Here is a 23,619-nt window from a genome sequence, read left to right as displayed (position 1 = left end):
GTTGTTACAACTTTTCTTATTGCTTCTTAGAACACACTGGATTTAACACGACTGATCTCCTGGAAACATTAAAGATTTTCCAGTGTTGATTGCGGAAAGGTTACATGTTTACGCTGTAATCCTGAATGTGATGTAGTTTCCATGCCATGTGATTTTTGCATTTCAACAACACATGCGTGCACACAGACTCTTAAATCTCTCGAGCATGAAGACAGCTACATCCAAAATGGCGAACACACGTTTGTTTGGACGAGCAGTGAGGTTGGTTGCTGCTCCATGTTAAAAAGTATGAGCAGCACAAACAGCACTCTGTTATTCACCATTGTCACTGTTGTTGATCTACTCGCACAGCACAGGAAAAAATTGGATTGCAGCTGTTTGTGGTGCGCATGTGCAATTTTACACCAATGCTGGGTGTCTCTAAAAACTTCCACTCTGAGACCTGAGTGCAAAGCGTTTTGGTATCAAAGAATCTGCTTCCTGTTGTCATGCACACGAACGAAGAAACTGCAACAGAAACGTTTCATTTTCATTTAAAAACAAGGTTGTGGAAACAGGGCCTAATACACCACTAAGACCCTGTTCAGACCATGCACTAAGGATCTGTTTAGGGCGATTCAACTGCAAGTGGTTAGCTCCAATAGAGATCATTCACACGCAGTGGTGAAATGCATACCTCATGATGTTTTTGCTATTAAGTGTCATTTCCCCGCTCTGTATGCAGACACACATCACACACTGAGCTGTCAGATCAGTGTGGCGGAAGGTCAGACATCTAATCCTTATTAGTACTTTGACATTAACACAGTTCAGAGTCATTAGAGTCACATTTTATGAAGTTATCTCTGAATGAGCTTAATTACCTAACAGAATTTTATAGCTCATAACAAAACAAACAAACTAAAGAAAAACTCAGCACTCTGTATCCTGAAGCAAACAAGTTCATTAAGTAGGATTCTGGTAAACAGTTCATTAAAACATTTCTTCCCAAGAATGATTATTTAGTTGTCCTTAATCAGCCAGGAGTTAAAGATGTTTTTTTTATTATTGTTATTATTTATTTTTAACCTCCGAGACATCCAAGTAAAAACTCTGCTGCCTGTGTGGGGTTGCATAAGTTCAGTAGGAGGTCCTACAGTGGGGCTCTGGACAGATTACATTCAGACTAACAAATGTATGTAGATAAAATGCTTAAAACTCCACTGTGCACTGAAAGTCATCAGCTGTTCTGCACAGTGTGAAAAATTAGGTGAATATAATGCCACATAATGCTATAGTAAGATATTCGACCACATCCCACCAGGAGGGGCTCAGGACCCTTAGTTAGGTTTCATTAAAATTTGTTCAGTGATTCATGAGACACAGACACATGTAAAAAATGTCATCATCCATCATCTTTAGGCAGCAGGTGATAAAAATTGTATTTAACTAGATAATCTATTTCCTGCTGAATATTACATTTAGTTGTTTCTGAAGAATATATGTATTAAATACACCAAGTTGACTTAAAATTAAATAAAACTTTAGTTGATTTTTTTTTTCTCCTTTTGTCAATTTTGATTTCTGTTTATTTCAGTCACGTAGCCATCATTTGTTTCCATAAGCTTCTGTCTAAAAATAAATAACTTCTTTATGTTTGATGTCAGTGAGTGGAGAGTCTCCACCCGGCCTGCCCAAGGACCTGAATAGCTCACTGTCCACAGATGTCGGCTTTGATGTTGACTCTCAGTTTCCACTGGACGACTTAAAACTTGACCCACTGACTCTCGATGGCCTGCACATGCTGAATGACCCAGATATGATCCTCGCAGACCCTGCCACTGAGGACGCATTTCGCCTTGACCGGCTGTAACCAGGGTCAGCATCCCCGTGCACAGAAGAAAAGATCTGGAGTGAGACGTTCACACACACATTCAAGCAGGCCGTCAGTTTCACTCAGTTACACTCGACAGAAATTTTGTTTGTCAGAAGATGCATGGAAACATTTTCCCTCCAGCTTCTCTTTTATTCTATAAAACATGGTATGGAATGAATTATATATAGTTCTGTTTATACTTTTGCAAATCCAGTTTTGATTTGTTTTAGATTCCTGGTTTATTGTTTAAGGAAGCTTGAGGAGGACAGATAATCTGGAGTTTTATTCTTTATCAATACTTAATTACAGTAAAGTAAATCCAAGAGAAACATGGGAAATCATAACTTCTCAGTTTATTCAGTTTTTTTTTTTTTTTGCTGTTTTCTGAATTGTTTGTAATATATACCATATGAAACAGAAAATTATTATTTTGCAGCTGTAGTATTACAAACTTATTTTTAGGAGTTTGTAAATTTTGATAATAGGAGTCATCAGTTATGCATGAAATCATAAATCACTGTGGATACTTGTTTTGCCTTAATAGCGTGTCACTTTGATTTTTTTGCAAATAGAAACATGTAAATGATGAGTGGAAAAAAGCAGATGAATTATCAAGTCATTTTTAATAAGATGCAGGTTGCTTGGGAAGCATAATTTACCTTTGTGTTGTCTCTACCACATTTAGTTTTGTGTCAAACCTAAATGGGATTAGATGGTATTTCTTATGAACTAGATTCTTACTGGCTGTTTGTTTGTTTAATATTTTACTTGTACAGAATGTGGTCAGATTTTTGTGTGACGGTATCTATGCAAAACTACAGTGATTAACAGGACTGTAACATTAAAGATGCAGCGAACCATCATAGAAATATACCCAGTAATGTGCAGAATTCATATAGAATGCACAGTGATATTATCATGTTTTACTTTTGGAAAAAGTAACTTTTCTTTGATTATAAGGCCTGAAGAAGAGTGAGGCCCAGATTCACTAACGATTTGTGCAATTTCAGAATGTGTGCATCCGAATAAATCACAGAAGCCCTCGCAGAGTGAGCTTTGCACTGTTGACTTGGCATGGCGTCTCTCTGCATCAGTTTTCGAGGTCTGTGATAACTTTTTGAACATGCTTGGAAAATTGGGCAACAGGAATACTGCATGCAGGAAGTGTAGAACCCCATGAACATTTCAGACAATATTGTATTTAGACATGAACTGTCAAAAAAGTGCATAAAATTATTGTTGTTTCTGTTTTATATATATATATGCATAACATTTTGATTATAGAACCATTCAACAGAGAGTGATTCATAACTATTGAGAAATTAGCAAACAAAACTACAAGTAAATATTTTGTGGAGTAAGTATTACTCCACAAAAGTATTATAGAAGTTTGCAACTCTGATGCAAAATAAGTGCAAATTGCTCATATGTGCTGAACTCAATTGGTGTGTTTGTGACAGCCATAGAGTTAAAAACAGAGAGGGAGCTCTCCCGCTCATTGTCTAATCAGATATTGTGATGTTGTGGAGGATTCAAAATGGCTGCCAAAATGGGAGCAATGTCAACAAGCACGTGTGCGTCAATGAGAAGTCATGCCGTCTTTGAAATGATGTAAGTCTTCAGCTCTACACTAGATCTTACTCTGGTGTAAAATCCTGTCAGCTCCATGAAATGAACACAATGAAAGCCAAACGAGACAAAGGAGAGCCAGAAGTCAGCAGGGAGGCCAAAGTTAGGAGAATGTGGATTGGACTGATGGACCTGTCTTTGCAACATCCTGGCCTTATAAAATATATTAGGATACTAGTGTCAAAGTAAAACATACTTGACAATTTAAAACAAGACAATATGTTATAGGATCCAGATTGGAAGGAGCTGAAGCTTCAGGGAAGTCAGGATATGTGCACTTTAATTCTGTATCCAAATTATTGCTTATACATGCAATAGCAGTTAATCACTTGAATTTGGTGATTAAGATGGCCACATTGACCATTTCTTGTATAAAAAGTAAAGCCAGAAAGTGTCGGTGTGAACATAGTAGATGTCAGTACATTTTGAAGGTAATGTTTCTTGATAAATTGACTACATTCTTGCAAAATTGTATATTGTAGGGTTATTTACCTATGGAAGGATATTCCAGACACTTTTTTGCATTTGTTGTTGCAGTTATAACATGGACATGACTCAGGCATGCTGCTACAATAAGACGATTGATTCCCGTTTTGATAATGGCAGCGATTGTCCATTAAGTCACACAATCATATGACGAGGGCTCCCTCTCTGTTTTTCACTGTATGGTGCCAGCATATTATTGGAGCTATTTGCTCTGTGAATCGGACACAGCAAGCGAGCTATGAGAGGACTCATGAAGAAGGAAAAATGGCACAGATACCACCCACTTCTCAATCTTAGTGAATCTGGGCCTGACTGTGGCAGGCAGGGGGAACTCTTTGGTGGGACCTGAGAAATGTTAAACATACTTTTGCAGACGATTGAGCTGCGTCTTTATTAGAACAGCATTGTTTATGGAATGAGAATGTATTGGCTTACATCTGTGTAGTTGTATGGTTGCCATTTTGTGATTCTCATCATCATTCGTATCAGTTTTTACACCATTTAGAACCAAATGTCTTTTACCTAATATGTTTTCCCCTGCAAAGCAGACCCATCAGATTTTTATGTTTTATATTTGACTGTTTGCTCTGCGGCACCACAGGGATGATGAATTGCCGTTTCCTTGTCATGTTCATGACGTCTCACTGGTGTTTGCTTTGTGTTTGGTCTCTTAAGTCTTGTATGAATAGTGTGTGTGCATGTGTGTGTGTGAATGGGTCCTTTGAATTAGATCATTATTATGTTCTATATCTCATTTCTGGACTTGACGCTTTTTGTTTAAACACTGATTTGTGGATATTTATACCCCCTGTGACTGTTAAGGTGAACTGGACCTGTTGCCCGGTCTTTGTTAAAATTTGCCTTCTTGTACAGAGAAAAAGAACTTACAAAAAGCTAAAATATAGTTATTTTTTAAAAACAAAAGTTTTATTAAGATACTTTTTAAAAATTGACTTTTTACATCACCGGTGAGTATTTTATCTGATGTTACTCTCCAGGTCATGTTACAGTAGATCTTTCTGCCCTTGACAGTGGGGTTGAGTAATACAGATAACAAACATAGCGTCATATTTTTTAATTAAACATAAATTATTAAATGATACGTCTATTTCAAAAGTGATTATGAATGCACAATTATATCGACATGCCACTGGTATTGTCCAGTTAATGCTTTAGATTAAATATCAGTATCAGCCGAGAGGACAAATGTTGCTGAATTTCAGCTGCCTAAAGAAAATGAAGTCTACAGTTCTGCTTGAAAATGTTGTTTGAATTTGTTTTATATATACATTACTTATATACAGTATCTTCATATATATATATATATATATATATATATATATGGGGGGGGGGTTCAACAAAATCACTCTGACTGTATGCTATCACAATTAATAATAGGAAAGCTCTACATTTTGCTACAAAAAAGGACTAATGGTCATGTATCATTTTTTTCACCATCTGCTGGCCAAAATTAATTTTAAAATATCTGCAAATTCATTGATTTGTGATACAGAAATGACGAAAATGCATTTCACGATTGCAAGACTTGATATGACATTGTGCTAAATTGGATCAGTGAAGGGTTTTTTTCTATGTAAAATGCGAGCTGTTAAACTTTACATTAAAATTAATTGCTCAACGCCTTTAATGCCAGAGTTTTAAATTAAGAGCATCTCATGATAAGAAAACTGAATTGCAGCCGTCTTGATTAAACGTTAAAAAGATGTTATTTGTGATCTCTTGCGATATTGTGAGATCAATTAGCACTCGGAGTATGTGATGAAGATGACTCTCAGCTACTACCACATTAAATATCAATATTTCTCAATATCTGAACACTTGACTAAGTTAAAGCCGTTTTTGTTTTGGCTAAGGCTGCTTAGTTGTGGCAGTCATCTTGAATGGGACTGACATCAAATGTAATCTGTTATAGATGTGATTGAGAGCGTGAATGTTTGTTTGTCTCCTTTGTCTCTATGCGTCTCTGTGATGGACTGGACACCTGTCCAGGGTGTACTCTGCCCTCTACCATGTGGACAGCTGGAGCTAGGCACCAGCTCCCTTTCTACCCTGAATGTAAAAGCAGGTAAAGAAAATGAATGGATAGATGGAGGAAATTTCATTTCATGAGATATTTTGTTAACAGACAAACAGGGTTGACTCAAACACTTAATGCCAAAGTTTAAAGCAAAATGCTGTCCAACATGTAGCTCTTATATTATGGGTAGTGAAATACTCTCAGCTACTACCAACACCAAATTTTAGCAAAAATCTGTTCAGTCAGGGAGCTTTAGCCATTTTTTGTGTTTTCAAAGATTCGTTAGCTGTCGTGGCCATCTTGAATTGCATAGGCTCTAAAAGTTAATCAGCTGTAGATGCGTATTCATCCAGCGATTATTTCCTGTAAGAAGTTTTGCTCCCAGAGTAGAGTTGACTCCAGCAGTTAATGGCAAAGTTTTAAAAGCAGATCTTGCTCAATCACTTAACTCTCAGATTATAGGTTGGGGATGAGTCTCAGCTGCAACCACACCAAGTTTTAAATCAGTATCTGTAAAATTGACTGAGTTTTAGACATTTTTCATGTCCTAGGTCACTTAGTTGTGAAAGGCTCTTGAATGGTGTTTCAAAGGTTAAAAAGCTGAAGATGTAATCAGTGATTTCATTCAAATCCATTCACTGGTTTATGAGATATTTTGCTAACAGACTGACAAACAAACACATGCGTAGACATACACTAAAACATCACAACATTACCTTGGACAGTGAGTGATAATTTAAAAAAACAACACTTTTGTAGGACATTATTTTTGATCTTTGTTTCCTACTAACAAAGTGGCTAGTCTGTAGGTGCAACATTATGGGCTTTATACTGTATGTGTTAGGCACCTTATGTACCAGCATATTTCACTCTAGTTCTCACACATTGTAAACTTTATTTGTTGAGGTCTTTAGGTTGCACGTTTTGTGACAGTATGAATGTCCAGATATGATTTCCTTTTGATGTTGTTGTTGTTTGGTGTTTTTCTTATTTTTTAAAATATGGGATATATTTTTGTTCAAGTATTTAGTTGTTGTTTTTTTGTTCCGTTTAAACTTGTCATGTGTTTGTAACTAAGTGAAGAGAAAAAAGTGTACAGTGATCAGACTTTTATGCACCTGTTTATGTTAGTGCAACTTGATAGAATAGTTCTATACTTTTGTATGATAGGAACAATGTGTGTATGTATGTGTGTGTGTGTGCTTGTCTGTTTTTCTTTACTGTGATATGATGTCAAAATGAGAAACTCCACAAAACTACTGTGCTGCAATATGTGGCTCTGGAGTATCTGCTGGACCTCCAATAGGCATGGGTCGGTTACTGGTTTCAAGGTGTACCATGGTGTTAAAAAGTCATAGTGTCAGAACCACTAAATGTTTCCATCATACGGTTCCTACGGTTTAAATGGCTAAAAACGAGTTAACAGAGACAAGATTTCCTCCTCCTGAGTGCAGGAAGAGTTGACACTGACTTTAAACGGACTGACTGTGAACATGTTCACTTGTCTTCTCTCATTCTCTTTATTCGGATCTGTGCATCAAAATAAAAGCAAATAAATTGTGCTTTTAAAGTTTTATTTTATTATCATGATACTGTGAAATGGTGGTATTTTTGCTCAAGGTTATCATATCATCAAAATCTCATACCAGCCCATGCCTAATCTCCAGACTTTAAAATGAGCCTGACAATTTGTGATTTTTGTTTGTTTTTTGTCACTTTTTAAAACTCTGACAACTTTGACTAATGTGACAACTGTCATCTTTTTGTGCGTCAGTGTTCGGGTCTCCGTTGGTCATACACTGGTGTTTACAGAAATAAATGTTTACAGGCTAGAGCAAAGTTGGTTTAACACTGCATCTAAAATGGACAACTGCACTGTAGATAAGCAAACATATTAGCTATTCTGACAAACAATGAACCAGCAAAGTCATAAATGAGGTTTTAATCTTTCATTAATGGAGTAAACTGCTTTTAGACCTCATCCTTTTGCATTTTAATCCCAGAAATCTTTTTTTTTTTAATGAAAATTGACTACTGTTGAAGAACATATTAATATAATAGGTATAATTCAAAACTTTCATTCTAGAGTAACTTTTTTTATGACTTTGTAAATTTTCTTTCACCCTTTTTTATTCAGTGATGAATCAACAAGTGAACCAAAGTTCAAAACAGCCATAAGCAAAAGAGTATTGGGACATTTCATCCTTTGAACTGTTAGGAAACTTTCTTTTTTACAAAAAAGATGCTATATGGGCATACAGAATACTGCATGTACATAATATGAACGTATAAATTCATTGTTTACATGTAACATAACTTTAAGAATTGACTGATATAACCAGTGGAGTACACAATACCTGTCTTTTCTGCATGATTGTGAATTTCAAAATGTGTCAACAGGTTGTATTTTACTTTGAATTAAGAGTTTGTTTTTCTTTGTAAAAAACAAACAAAACAAAACTGCTGTTAAACATTATCTTGTGAAAATAACAGTAAACATTTTAGCTGAATGGACATACCCTATATTATAAAATACCAGAAACCAATACAACCCCAAAGGTGAAAATGTTGGGACTTTATGTAAAATGTAAATAAAAACAGAAGTAAGGATATGCAAATCTTATAAACCTTTTTTTAAAATGGATCATAGTAAACATATCAAATGTTTAAACTCAGAGATTGTACAATTTTTATGAATAAATAATTAATTCTGAACTTGTTGGCAGCAACAGATCTCAAAAAAGTTGTGAAGGGCAACAAAAGCTTGTAAAAGTCAGTGGTACGAATAAAAAAAAGTGGAGGAGTATTTTGTAACTAATTAGGTAAATTGGCAACAGATCAGTGAGAGGAAAAAAGAGCATTTTATAGACATCATATTTTATGGACATCACTGCATGGACTCAAAAACACTTCCACAAATCATTGTCTGTAAACACAGTTCACTGTCCATCCAATAACACTGCTTAAAGCTCTATCATGTAAAGAAGAGGCCAGATGTGAACACCATCCAGAAATGAGTTCTTTTAAAATGGACTGAGGGAAAGTGGATAATTGTTCTGTGGTCAAACAAATCCAACTTTGCAATTCTTTTTGGAAAGCACATCCTCCATACTAAAGAGAAGAGGGAACATCCAGCCTGAAATCAGAGCACAAAACCCTGCCTCTCTGATGGTATGAGGGTGCATTAGTGCCTCTGGCATGGGCAGCGTACACATCAGGAAAGGTGCTATTAATGCAGAAAAGTATATACAGGTTTTAGAACAACATATGCTCCCATCCAGACCATGCTTTTTCAAGGAAGACCTTGCATATTTCAATGCAATGTTAAACCACAGACTGCATCCATTACAACAGGATGGCTTTGAAGTAGAAGAGTCCAGGTGCTGAACTGACCTGCCTGCAGTCCAGACCTCTCACAAATTCAAAACATTTGAAATGAAAAATCCAGCAAAGACTTAGAACTTTTGAACATCTAGAATACATCAGACAAGAATGGCACAGTGTTCCCTCCAAACCCTCCAGCAGCTGCTCTCCTCAGTTCCGGGGTGAACAATCCTGGTCTTCAAGGGCCACTATCCTGCATGTTTTCCTTGTTTCTCTGCTCCAACACACCTGATTCAGTGCTTAAATGACCTCTTCATGTTCTGCAGAAACTTGTTAATCACCCATTGATTTAAATCAGGTGTGTTGGAGCAGAGAACCACAGAAAACATGCAGGATAGTGGCCCTCAAGGACCAGGATTGGCCATCCCTGTTCTTGATGTTTACAGACTGTTGTTAGAAGAAGAGGGGAGGCTTCACAGAGGGAAACATGGACCTGTCCCCACTTTTTTAGATATGTTGCAACCATAAATTTCAAAATTACCTTTTTTTCTTTCAAAAAATAAAACAGTTTTTTTAGCTTCAACATTTGATATGTTTACTAACTTCTATTTGAAATAAAAATATGGGTTTAAAAAATTTGCACATCATTGCATTCTGTTTGTATTTACATTTTACCCAATGTCCCAACTTTTTCAGAATTGGGGTAATACTTTACAGTTAAGTCTCATGTAGAAATATGTAGACTGACTTTGTGACAGAATGTGTTTAAACAAGTAAAATGTGGAAAGTAGACCAGAGTTCGTGTATGCTTGCTCTGTGTTTTTTGGAACCCTTTATGTGCATTCAGAGGACAGCCAAGTGCTGGTTCAAGCCTCGTACAATGGCAGCTAAAACATTATATATTCTATTTAATTTCTGAGCACAGAGATACTTTTCAAAACACTAAAAATGCATCTTACTGCCGTGAAGAGATGCACTGTGCATCAACAGGAAACATTATGCTCATATAATATGCAAAATTCTAGCATTCTGCAGCACAACTTGGCAAGTTGTTACTGTTTTCAGCTAACCCTTTAAGAATACCTTGTTCATCTTGTTCCTCAAATTGTGTGTTTTCTATTTTGTCTGTTTAATTGGACCAAAATAATTTAGGTTGGCTGTAAATGTTTGAACTGTAGTTGATGTATTTTTTTGTGTGATGGCTTTTGTCTTTGTATCTTTGCTTTATTATTTGTAAATTTATTATAAATAATAAATATATATAAATTAACAATTTAACCAAGAATGTTCATCTTTACAGGAAGCTGATTTTAAGTTTCAGGAAACAATTGTGTTTCTGCAGTCAGACACTTGGTTTTCACTGCCTAGCCCAAATTAAAGACTTTTTCAAATATAAGGCGAAACATTCCTTGAATTCAGTTGGCTCCAAAAGATAAATAAAAATGCGGACATGGAGTTAAAATCAATTATTATTTCCTGAAGGTTTCATTGAAACCTGACCAGTAGTTAATGAGATATTTTGCTCACAGACAGTGTTGACTGCAAACATACAGTTAATGACAAAACTTATAACACAGAGCAATATGTTGGAGCTCAGAATACGTGCTGGGGATCAGTTTCAGTGACTACCACTCCAAACTGTAGCTCAATTTCTGTAAATTTGATTGAGTCAGAGCTTTTTGAGTTTTTAAGGTTAACTGGCTGTGGCACCCTTTTTGAATTGGGTTGACTCCAAAGGCTATTGAGATGAAGAAGTACATCCAGTGATGGCAGTAGGTGATAATAAGATGGGCACAAAAAAGTAAGAATGACTTTTGTTAATTTTGATTGTTGGAGATGGGCACCAGCTCCCCATGACCCTGGACAGGATGGAGGACAGGAAAAGGACAGATGATCAGACAGACTTTAGTAATTGAAGGACTCTATCTAGTGGCAGACAGCTGTAATAATATGTCATCATTAATTCATAACCTCTGATTTCATAAAGGTAACATTTTTGTTTTTCTCTTAACAAATGCATTGTACAGATAAAGTTGGAGATGGGTGTAATACAGTCAACTGTATTGTAATTTTATAAAATTTCTGAAGTAATTGTTATTCAGGATTCTGAAGTTTTTCTTTGATGGAACTAGACAAGAGGAGTATGAAACAAGAGTTGTAAGGCCTGAAAAACATCTACAGAAAATGAACAGTATCTGAAATCATGTCCTTGGGAAATACACAATAATCTGTCAAAGACCTGACACAGGAACTAAAATATGGTTCATCTTTCATATAAAAGGCTTTGAGCTAACAGCTCTTTGGGAGTTCAGGTCATTTCAGGGCACAGTACAGCAAAACTGCCAAGTTCAGAATTAAATCCAAAAATAGGTAATTCAATTTCTTTTATATTACAATACATTCATGTACAGTACATTATAAAAAGCCTATTAGTAAAATTTATCAGAGTGAATAAAGACAGAAGAATGAGGAAATGTAGTCATTTTTACTAAAAGATCACACAAGACCTGTTTTTAAATTTTTTTGCAGTTGACAAGTCATCTCCAACACGTAGTCTGAGCGCTTCACATTGCACAACATCTTTGCTTAAAACTTTGTCATTAACACCTATATTCAACACTGTCTTTTAGCAAAACCTATAATGAAACACTGGACAGATTTTATTGAAATTCACAGTAAGCAGTTAATGTAGTACATCTACAACTGATTAACTTTTAAAGTCAGCCCAGTTAAAGATGCCTGCCACAGCTAATTGACATCAACAAAAATGGCCATACCTCAGTTATTTTTAGACACTGAGCTACAATTTGATGTGGTAGTAGCTGAGAGACACTATCAACACATCCTCTGAGTGCTAACAAATCTTTCAAGATTATGGAATATCATGAGATTAGTTAAAACATAATTTAAAACGTCATTTACAAAGACTGATCAAAATCACTACAAGTCTGACCTTTTCCATCAAACCATTATTCTAATTGAAAACCCTAGCATGAAAGGTGGTGGGCATATGCATTCCTTTAAGGAATGCAAGGATTTTAAACAGTATGTTTTTCACATAGAGAGATTTTGCAATATGCAAATATCTCAGAGTTAATTACTGAAATTGTATAGACAGACAGACAGACATATAGTATTTTGTATAATTTATTTTAACAAAATAAATCTTTAAAAACACAAGCATTTAGAGCTCAGTAAAAACTGTGAATTACAACTGATTTAATTTAATACACTTTCATTTTTTTTTTACTTTTAAAATAAGTTGGTTTTATTGCAAAAATATGTAGTAAACCATCACTGACGCCGAGGGGAGGAACGTTTCCTTGGTTACGTACAGACGTCATGACGCAGACATGGTATCCCAGCATGCAGTAGGAGGCCGTCGAGAGATCCTGCAGCTGGTAGTTAGAGGAGCGCCGAAGCAGGCATAAACCAAGTCAGTCAGGATATTTCCTACTCCATGTAAGATAAACTGAGTCGTCTACCGTACATGCTACAGAAAATATGCTGTTCGGGTGCCCGGTGTGTTCCCGAATCGGCTTCTGAGTCATCATTGTCACCCGGCTTTCGTTTTGGAGGATTCCTCCCTCCATCCCCCGGATCGCAGCGATCAGGCAATGACAACGGTCCCAGCAACCCCGCAGCAGATGAAGGACCGGCTGCTGCAGGCCATTGACAGTCAGAGCAATGTGAGCAATGCTAAAGCTAACGGCAGCTTGTTTATCTTCGCCCTGGTATAACTCGATGTAGCAGTTCAATCACCAGCTGTCACTTCATTGTTTTATTGTGTTAAAAAGAAAATACTTGGCTGTGTGGTCTGCACCGACACGTCAAACGCCTCGGTGACAGAAAGGTACAGGGGAGTTGACAGCTAGCCTGCAAGCTAACCTAGCTAACCCTTTGCCTTGATTAGACAGGAATCTGCCGTTACATAGCATGCTAGCTGCTAGCCTAGCTTTAACGCTAAAGCAGGTTTCGTATAGATGAAGGAACACAAATCACTCATTGTCTCAAGAAATGCTTATTTTACGAAAACGTTTATTTGTTAAGTTTTCCTTAATAACCAGCGCTTTGTTGTGTACTGTTTAACTGATCAATTCCAAAGTATAATAGGTCGAAACTAAATGTTAGCTTGAATAGCTAAAGCAACGGTTTAGGAAATAGTCGGATCCTTCCCTGAGTAAAGTTGAATTGTAGTCGTAGCCAAACCAGCTAATACAGGTGGCTCCACTGAAGATCAACTTATGGCGTACGTTAACGTTACGTTTGGAGCTAAATTTTCTTGAAGTTTTAACACTTTAGTAGCTAAAATTTGCTGATATGCTACGCTCTTGTAAAGATAGTTTGTGTGTGTGTGTGTATATATATATATATATATGCATTTTGAGTTGTCACTCTGCCATCGTCGTACTGTCTTTGAATTAAATTCAGGTCAGCTTTTCTATATAACACCAATTCACAACAAAAGTTGTCTCAGGGAAGCCACTATACAGAAAGAAAACAAAGTCCAAATGATAAATCCAGTTCAGATCTAGATTCAACTCTAATTAGTCAGTTACTATTATGTAACACATTCACATACAATACATAATGAAATGCCAATTAGTAAAAGTTATCAATCTGAGGAAGCAGGTAGATTGCATCAAATCTTCACTTTTTCACAATCTCCCATCCTGAGCAGCATGTTGGCGACAGTGGAGAGGAATAACTCCCTTTAAACAGGAAGAAACCTCCAGCAGAACCAGAACCCGGCTTTGGTTCCAAGAGTTTTGGAACTCTAGGAACCACAAGTAACCTTATATCCTGAGAGCCAAGTGCTCTATAAGGAAAATATGGAACAATAAGATCTTTAATATAAGATGGAGCTTGGTTGTTGAGAGCTTTGTATGTTAGGCGTAAGATTTTAAACTCTGTTCTAAATTTTACACAAAGGCAATGGAAGGAAGCTAAAATAAAAGAAATGTGAAACAGAGAAACAAGCTAGTTTCCCCCTGGACTGACCTATTTGGACTGAACTGTCCACACAGGGGTTTTCTATCATTATTGTACTCATGTAAGGGACTCTGGTATACTCTGTTGGGAATATAAATTGTTGGCATAGTCTTCTCCAGATTAATTACAATTATCATTCAAGAACACCCTTTTTTGTCACAGCAATTTTCAGGATAGTCTTAATCAATTGTATTTTGCTATAAAGGTTAAATTATACAAAGTGTTTACTTGTCTTTATTGCAGATATGCAATATGGTGGTTGTATTGGAAGTAATTGCTTGTCTTGAGAAGTATCCCATTACCAAAGAAGCTCTTGAGGTAAGAATTTACAATTTATGAGCAATTATTTCATATAGTACTTGTGGTGAAATATTTTCTCTGTCACACTCTTTGTTTTCCAGGAAACTCGACTTGGAAAATTAATTAATGATGTAAGGAAGAAGACAAAGGATGAAGACCTCGCAAAACGTGCCAAGAAACTTTTGAGAAACTGGCAAAAACTAATAGAACCTGGGCCGGCTGTATCTGCGAGTGCTCCTGGCTCTACCAATGGCAGTTCTCATCCCTGTAGAACAGATTCATTTCCTCCAGACATTTCCGTATCGGGGAAAGGGGTCCCTGAGGTCAAAATCAGAAACGATGTTCATAACACATACTCGCCTAAAGCTGAGAAATCAAGCAGCCGTAAGCGGCGGGCAGAGCACAAGGACAGTGGAGTGCATTTACCGGAAAAGATCGCCAAGATGTCAGCATATGATAATTCTGTTACACCACCGCCCACCAATGGGATTGCAGGCAGTCCAGATGCCCTGCCTGACCAGGAGGTTGTCCCATCTCCGGACAGATCTCGAACGGACCATCTTGAAAATGACAAAGTTATCAGAATTCCAGTCAATGCTGTCAAGCCTCGGCCCAGCTCCCCTGGCATGGCCAAACCACCTAGCACCTCCTCTTTGATTAAAGTTGCTGTGATGCAGCAACAGGCTAAGTTAGATGAAGGAGCAGAGAGCTATTATCAAACAAGGAGTCCCCGCAGCGCCACTTCCAGTCCAAAGAGCCTGAAGCAAGACTCCGTATCCAAGCGTTCCTCGGCATATGCAGCGAAAGGAACACCGATCCCAAGCCCATCTTCCAGAGACTCTCCCCTCCCTTTCTCCCAGCCTTTGTCCTCCCCAGGCCAAGCGTCATTCAGCGAGAAGCTGCCTCATTCTTCTCATAGGTTTACGATGCACTCAAATTCATCAGAAGTCCCTTCTCATTACCCAACTCAAGACATACCTGCAACACTGGAATCCCTGTCAGTTTCCCCCTCCCTTTTTCTTTCGCAGCAGAACTTGGAAATGCACAGATCGACATTTGAGGGGGGCTTGGCTATGTCTGATGACGCAGATGGAACAGTGGTACCAAACTCTGAACATAAAAGGAGAAAGTATAGATCGAGAGACTACTCTGTTAACTTAGACGGCCAGAAAATAGATGACATGACTAAGCCTGTGCGGTTAAAAGAACGCAGACTAACATTTGACCCAGTTACAGGTCAGATCAAACCTCTGGTGCATAAAGAACCTTCTCAAGCAGAGACCACCCCCACTCCAGATCCTGCAGAGTCTAGGCAGAGAACTGAAATCCCTGTACAACAGCCCACAGCCACAATCTCAACTCCAGGTCCCAGCCCGAACCCATTTCACCAGACTAACTGGAAGGAGCTGTCTAGAAATGAAATCATCCAGTCCTACTTGAACCTTCAGAGCAACTTGCTCACCTCGTCGGGGGTTCAGGTCCCTAGTGCACACTTTTTCATGTCAGAATATCTGAAAAGGGAAGAACAAGAGACCAAGGAGTCGAGGAAAATGCACGTTTTGCAGACGGACAACACAATAGGAGATTTACCAGGCGTGAGCCGGGAGGTGACAGATGAGGACTTGGACAGGATACACACACAGAAATGGCCGGGGGTAAATGGATGTTATGATACCAATGGCACCTGGTTTGATTGGACCGAGTGTATAGCACTGGACCCTCACGGGGATGAAAGCAAATTGAACATCCTGCCATATGTTTGCTTAGACTGAAGGGTTTGGAAAGGCTGCTGTTTTTTTTTTTCTGCTTTTTTTTTTCTTTCTTTCTTTCTTTTTTTTTGTTGTTGTTGTTGCCCCCTACCCCCCACCACACTCCTTAGTCTCTGATTGGAGACAAGATATGTTGTGATTTTGTTTGTCCACTGTGAGTTTGGCAGCAACCCAACCTGCTGAACTCTCTTCCCTATGCTTCTTTCTGTGATAATCTGCTGAGACTTTGGTATTAAAAGCGTAAATACTGAAAGAAGAGTTGAGTTTGTAATATCAAGGGCTGTTTCTGTTTTATTTTTTAAACTGAAAGTTACAGCGGAAAAAAAAAACCTGAGGCCCATGTCGCAGAGTAACACTGCGAGCAATGAAAGCATAAAAAGAGACGGCAGAATTATTTCTCACAACCTGAAATGTCATTGCAGTGTGCAGTTTTGATGGTCAATAGTTGTACTCGTGTTTCAGGCACACTGAGTTGATGCTGTTTTCATTTTAGCTTCTTGTTTGTTGCGACCTGAAGTTAAAATAAGTGGGAAGGCTGGGCTTTAGCAGTCTCATCTAGTCCACCATGTTTGTCCCCTAAAAAGGTGTTGATAGAGTTTATCGAGAACGTGTCCAGAATATTAAATCCTGGAACATATTTGGCTTTATGTGAAATATAGAAGTAAATTATAAATTTCTTATCATGTATACAGCTATTTATTTTTAATCAGTTAATTTATGAGATATCATTTGAAACAGCTTTTCAAGAAAAAAAACAACTATTTTTTGTTTACATTACAATTTTATTTGCCTAATTCTCAACGCTAGTATTATTTACCTGGCCTTTAATATTGACCTAAAACTGGAGGGGCTAATAACATTCCTGAGTCCACTCTTCAGCGACTTTCACTTTTTCTTTTTATTCTACAAGTCAAAGAAGTTCATACCATCTCAGCTCAAAAGTTAACTTGTTTTTAAATGGTGACATAAATATAATTTGATGCAAATTTAGAACTTAATGTTTAGTTCAGTCAGGAAACAAATCTGATCCAATAACTTGTCAAATCAGGTGGTTTTGGTTGGTTGTTGCATTTAAGTTGGACAAGAATGGTTGGAAGCGTTTCTGCTCCCTAAAGATGGTATCTCACTGGGCTGCAACTGTCCGAGACAAGTTGGCAACTCAAAATTGCGAGAAAGTAGTCGTTTTGTTTTTTTTCTCTCCTTTTTTGCAGTCTCAATGATTTCTGAGTATTTGCAACCAGTAAACCACGCCGACGCAGTTTGAGCCGCCAGTTTTTGAAAATTACAGCATATTTTCATATTCACTGCTTGCAAAACTGTTCTTGGCCGTGCACATTCTTTCGTTGCCCACCTCCGCCCACATTGTACCTGCCTTGGCTTAATTTTATTGTTATTTTTCCCCCCTCTCTTTAGACCTGGATGTGTTTTCTGTAATTGGAGAGCTCCCGCGCACGTGTCAGATTACAGCTCTAGTGATCTTGAGATGGGTTGGAGACGCGCGCGACAACTCTGAGAGAAAATTTGTTGCACGTACTTTACGAACATGTTCAAAACTCAGGAGACAAGATTGCAAGTCTCTGCGACTCACGCGAGGAACCCTAACCACTCTCGCAAACATTTTGAGGCTTTTCAGAGATCCCCCTCGTGAATTTCTTTTGTCAGCTGGTCACTGACAGTCGCAGCCCAGTGAGAGTCCGGCTTAAAGTTAGGCTCTCACTGGGCTGCAATGGCCAGGGTCTCAAAATAATGAAAAAATAGGTAAATGTTCTATTACAGTCTCATTGGATTCTGAGTGTTTGCAACCTATGCGGACAGTTTTTGAAAATCACAGCTTGAAAAATTATTTTTCTTGGCCATGCACGTTATGTCCGCCTCAACCCACTATGTACCCACCTTGGCAGCTTCCCCCACATTTATTAATCTGCTGGAGTACACTTTAGAAGTGAAGATTGGGGCTAGTTTTGAAGAATTATAATTTGTCATCAGTGAGGCTTTTAGACCTGGACACGTTTTCTGTTAGAGGAGATCTTCCATGCTGGTGTCAAAATACAGCTCTAGCCACTTTAAGACATGTTGAAGACTCAAGGTGAAAAAGTTTGGCACACAAAGTTTTGAACATGTTCAAAATCCAAGCAACGGGACTGCCCACCTCTGCAACTCAAGCGAAGAGCTCTCCGAACGTTTCGAGACATTTTGTAGATGCTGTCATGAATGTTGTTCACCAACTAGTCTCTGACAATTCCAGCTCAGTGAAATACTATTTGGATGCTGTTTGCCTTCAGAAAAGTTCTTTAGCTATCTTTTTTTTATTTTTTGAGTTAAACTTTTTTTGTACACTTTCCCAAGTTGTGCCCGTGGTCTGTTCAGTTTCAGACATTTAATGTTCTGGGCACAGGAGTTTCTTTTGCTTCTGTTTTTAAACTCAAACATCAAAGACAGAAAAGGCTGTGAGGAACAGAAGCTCTTGGTATTCCCCCATATGATGAGCAACTACCTAAATTTGATTTTCATTTAACCCCAGTGGTCTCCACCACTTTTCTCACATGACTTAAATCAACACTGGCCTTTTTGCAGCCTCTGTCCATTCATTTTCTTTCATTTCTACCGATGTGCCTTGGTGAAAAAAAAGGGTAAATCTGAATTTGCTTCCACATAAAACATGCCTGTCTGTAACTTTATGTGCGAGAATTACAAATCCCGTGATTGATACGACCCTGGTATATGCACCATTCTGTTACCTTTCTGTAAACTTCGACTGAGGGAGAAGTGAAGCTGCACAACAACACAGCTGGCAATAAAAGGACAAAACGTGACAACTGGTCTAAAAATCAGTTTCTCTGGAGATTCCACCGGCTCTTTATTTGTTCAGGGTCTAACGTCGCTAAATTGTTTGGAAAAAATAAAATGATCTAAAACTTTAGTTTTGTCAGCTGAATTGTGGGTCCTTTAAAGTTCTGTTGTGTCTAATAAATACTACCGATAAAGTATCACCATTTTGAAATTTACAGTAGATTGAATTTTCAGCCTGTTTTCTTACCACAGTGGCTGCTTTCTTTTGTACTGTTTTGTTTACCCAGTTTGGCCATAAGGGGGTGTACATGGTTCATTTGTGCCTCCCCAGCTTTGGCTGCATTAGGTTTGGTATGTAAGAGATGAAAGGTGAGGGTGTTTAAATTTCTTGAAAAGAAAATTCATTAAATGAGCTTCAAAATCATCAAGACCATCAAGATTGCCTGCAGGGGATGGTTATTGTTTGCCTGTGTGTGTGTGTTCATCTGTCTGTTAGCAAAACATCTTGTGAACCAGTGGGTGGATTTTCATGAAACTTTCTAAAAGTAATCATTGTTTACATCTACAGCCGAATGAGTTTTGGAATCAGTCCAATACAAGATGGCTGACTTAGATAAGCAACCCTAGCAAACACAAAATGGCTATACCTCAGTCAAATTTACAGATATTGAGGGAAAGTTTGATGTGGTTGTAGCTGTGAGGCATAATCTGAGCACTAACACACCTCGTGCGCTCTCATGTACTGCCATGAGAGCGCACAGGAAGCTATTTGTGAGGGTTTGACCAAAATGGCTACAACCCCATGGTTTCCCAACATAAAATGATCTTGGTCTAAAACTGACATGAAAGGTGGCGGGTGGCTTCAACGAATGCCAGGTCTGTCATTTCTAATTCTTTTAGAAAGAGACCGTGTGTGAAGTATCTGGAAGTCTGATTAACATGAAAAGGCCTGGCATTCTTCGAAGGAATGCATATCACCCGCCACCTTTCATGCCAGAGATTGAGATTAAGATAAGCTTATGTTGAGAAATGATGCGAGTTGCAGCAGTTTTGATCAAACTTTGTAATGAAGTTACGCACAGTCTAGGGTGATATCGCAAAAAATGTGTTAGTACTCAAAGAATATCATGGGAACAACTCTCAGCTACTACCATACCTAATAAACAGTGTTGAATCTAACAGTTAATGCCAGAGTTAGGCAAAGATGTCCAACTGGTAGTGGACTCTCAGCTACTGCCACGCCACATTTTTAGCTCACTATCTATAAAACTTAAATCCAATTTGTACTGGCTAATGTTGATTCCATGTAGCAGCCATCTTAAACTGGGTTGACTTCAAAAGGTAATTAGTTGCAGACGTACATCCAGTGACTACTTCGAGAGTTTCATTAATGTCCATCTAGTGCAGGGGTGTCAAACCCAGTGACGTAAGGGGGCCAAAATTAAATATTTGGTCCTAGCCAAGGGCCAGTCGCAATCAATATTTATAAATTAACCTTAGTTTTAGATGTATTATTTCAAATCATGCATATAGAAATATCAATGACCTTTCCCCAGTTACAGATTATACAGAATTTAGAGCAAACAGACTTTAATGAACGCAGACAACTAGATCAAACTTCAAAAAGCTCATCATTAGCAGTCATTTCTTACGGCTCACTCAGCTTTTAAAGGAATTTTTTAACATTAAAACAGATTTTTAAAAAAGCCATTAACAAAAACCTGATCATACAGAAATTAAAACTATATTTTGTTGGCTTCTAAGTCACTGTCGAGAGAAAACTTCACTAATTAGGCTCAGTATTTTAAGCAAAATAAGAATCAGAGACTCGATCTGTCCCAGACTAGAGGGCCGGACCTAATGAAATCTAAATGTTATCTTGGGGGCCGGATGAAATGTTACAGAGGGCCGGATCTGGCCCGCGGGCCTTGAGTTTGACACGTGTGCTCTAGTAGTTCATGAGGTATTTTGCTAACAGGGTTTACACCAACAGTTACTGCCAAAGTTTTAAGCAAAGTGTTGGGGATCATGCTCATCTACAACCACACCAAGTTTTAGCTCAGTGTCCATAAAATTGACTGAGTTTTCTATTTTTGTGTTTCCTAATGTCAGTTTGTCTGTGGCGGCCATCTTGAATTGGATTAACCCTATGTGTACGTCCACCTGACAGTTTCATTCATGCTGAGAGTATAAAGTGGGGATCAATCTCAGCTGCGACCACACCAGATTTGTGTTTGCTTGTGGCGGCCATCTTGACTCAGAAAGTGAGTCAGCTGTAGATGTCACGTCAGTTTATTTATGAAGCACATTTAAAAACATGTTGTAATCAAAGTGCTGTACACTAATAATGATGTAAAAGGCAAAAGGAAAGGGAGAAACAAGTTAAAAATAAATTTTGAAAATATCAAAAAGAAATAAACAGTGAACATTTTATCATAAAAAGACTAAATCATGCTGGGCTGAACATCAGCGAGAACAAATGTGTTTTAAAGAGATTTAAAAACAGGAAGTGAAGAAGCCTGTCTAATATTAGAAGGCAGAGTGTTCCACAGTTGTTCCACTGAAAAAGCCCGATCTTCCCTGAGCTGCAGCCGAGTTTTTGGGTTGTCCACTTGGTGATTACTTTCTGACAATTTTATTCAAATCTGGTTCAGTCTACTGGTTCAAGAGCTATCTTAATAATTACAGACACGGGCAAAACCATCATGGTCTTCAGCGGTGAGTGATAATGACTCAGTGTGTGTAAATGTGACTTCTCTCTAAGCACTTCGGGCCCCATGAGACTGGGTCAGTAGATACAATCCAGACTCAGCGGTGTCAGAACTGCACCACTCCTTGCGTGTCACGGCCTGCTGACGCATGTGGATCACAGTTAGGAGGATGACTAACCCTACCTCCTGGGGCCTGTTTGCTCTCAGACTCTGAATCAGTGCTGTACACACCTGGATGATGTCATCATCGCACACATGCAGTCAGAACAGCTGTGGCTCATTCAGAAACGCGCTCGCACGTCGAAGTGGGACACCTGTGCTTAGGTAATTCCATCTGCTGTCCAAGAGTTTTAAGATTCGTCTGGTCAGATTACAACAGATTTATTTTTAGATGTACGTTTACAGCTGATTAACTTTTGACATGAACTTAATTCAAAATATCTGCCAAAGTGAACTGACCTACAACTGATTACCTTTTGGAGCCAACCCAACTCAAGATGGCTGCCACATCTAATCAACATTACCCAACACAAAAAATGGCTAAAACTTAGTCACTTGTACGGAAATTTGATGTGACGGTAGCTGAGAGTTATACTCTGAGAACTGATCACACAGGATCTGGGTAACAAGGGCAAGCATTTGTCAAGAAGAATTCAGAAGTAAAAGACAAGAATTAAAGTGAGAGTTTAATAAATTTGTTGGTCTTTGGTATCATTTTAAATGATCTAAAATGTTATTTAAGTCATCCTATCATAACTAGAGAATATATACTGTAGGTGGAAAATAAATCAGTCTGGTGTGAGTCAAGCCCCCTGACTCAACTGAGTCCTGTAGTAATACTTTTACACATCTTGGCCTGTCACGGGAGACTGGTTGAGATAAGACCAGTGCCAACGACATTACATCACCTCAGCAGCTCGCAGAGTTCCCTCCTTCTTTCCCCTTTGATTGTGACTCTGAAACGTCCTACAATTACAAAAGTTCGCTGCAAGTCTGGTATGCAGGGTGGGTTAGGCAGGTCACTCCCACCGTCCAGGAATTTGGGAAGTTTCCTTCCATATATGGACTTTTCGATATAAATCGCGACCAGAGGAAGAGCGCGAGGGGGCGGAGCCAAGGATCGATTAACAACGTGGAAATCAAAGAGTGCAAAGGACAGCAAGATAATTGCCTTCATACAGCCGTGGTCTATAAACTATCTGACAGTAAAGGCAAATGCGGAATATTACGGAAGCGCATTGCTATCACGCAGGAAAAAAAATTGAATGCTATCACGTTAAAACGTGATACGTATCTTCTTTAAACGTGATACTTATCTTGTTAAAACGTGATAGTATCTTGTTAAAACGTGATAATTATCTTGTTAAAACGTGATGTGTCCAGGAAGTGGCGGTATTATGCTAGGCTAGTACAGTGGCTAACAGGAATTGGTCAGGTTTCCCTTCATGTTTGGTCTACACGGATACGGATGCTGCTTTGCACTGTGGTTAAATATGGGGCGCCGTTTGTAAAGGAGCTTGTGCTCAAAATTCATGCCTAAATTTTGTCACATTTAGCTTCAAACACTGTTTTAAAATGTAGTGTGGATTTTCTGATGTCACTTTTTACAACATTTAGCTAATTACATGTAATTGTTACAGCTACATGCTAAATATAAATCTAAATGCTAAATGTTAAATCTAAATGTTAAATGTTAAATCTAAATGTTAAATGTTAAATCTAAAT

General features: G+C 38.1%; 2 protein-coding genes across 5 annotated transcripts in view; both read left to right on the top strand.

The window, feature by feature from the left end:
* crtc1a (CREB regulated transcription coactivator 1a) overlaps positions 1 to 8,918 on the top strand; it is an 83,914-nt gene extending 74,996 nt beyond the window's left edge. For all 4 annotated transcript variants that reach the window (XM_037981895.1, XM_017431365.3, XM_017431366.3 and 1 more), the window contains one exon: positions 1,647 to 8,918. In XM_037981895.1, the coding sequence (XP_037837823.1) occupies positions 1,647 to 1,852 (206 nt within the window). In that variant the 3' untranslated portion in view covers positions 1,853 to 8,918. The remainder of the gene's footprint in view (positions 1 to 1,646) is intronic.
* Positions 8,919 to 12,686: 3,768 nt separating this feature from the next.
* crsp7 (cofactor required for Sp1 transcriptional activation, subunit 7) lies at positions 12,687 to 19,380 on the top strand. The gene is made up of 3 exons (XM_017431330.3): positions 12,687 to 13,021; positions 14,568 to 14,642; positions 14,726 to 19,380. Exons 1-3 carry the CDS (start codon positions 12,950 to 12,952, stop codon positions 16,394 to 16,396), a joined length of 1,818 nt encoding a protein of 605 aa, XP_017286819.1. The 5' UTR covers positions 12,687 to 12,949; the 3' UTR covers positions 16,397 to 19,380.
* Positions 19,381 to 23,619: the final 4,239 nt, after the last annotated feature.

The sequence above is a fragment of the Kryptolebias marmoratus genome, linkage group LG20, assembly GCF_001649575.2.
Source record: "Kryptolebias marmoratus isolate JLee-2015 linkage group LG20, ASM164957v2, whole genome shotgun sequence".
In the NCBI taxonomy this organism is placed as follows: Eukaryota; Metazoa; Chordata; class Actinopteri; order Cyprinodontiformes; family Rivulidae; genus Kryptolebias; species Kryptolebias marmoratus.
The sequence above is the reverse complement of the archived record's forward strand: the minus strand, read 5'-3'. Positions and strand labels throughout refer to the sequence as shown.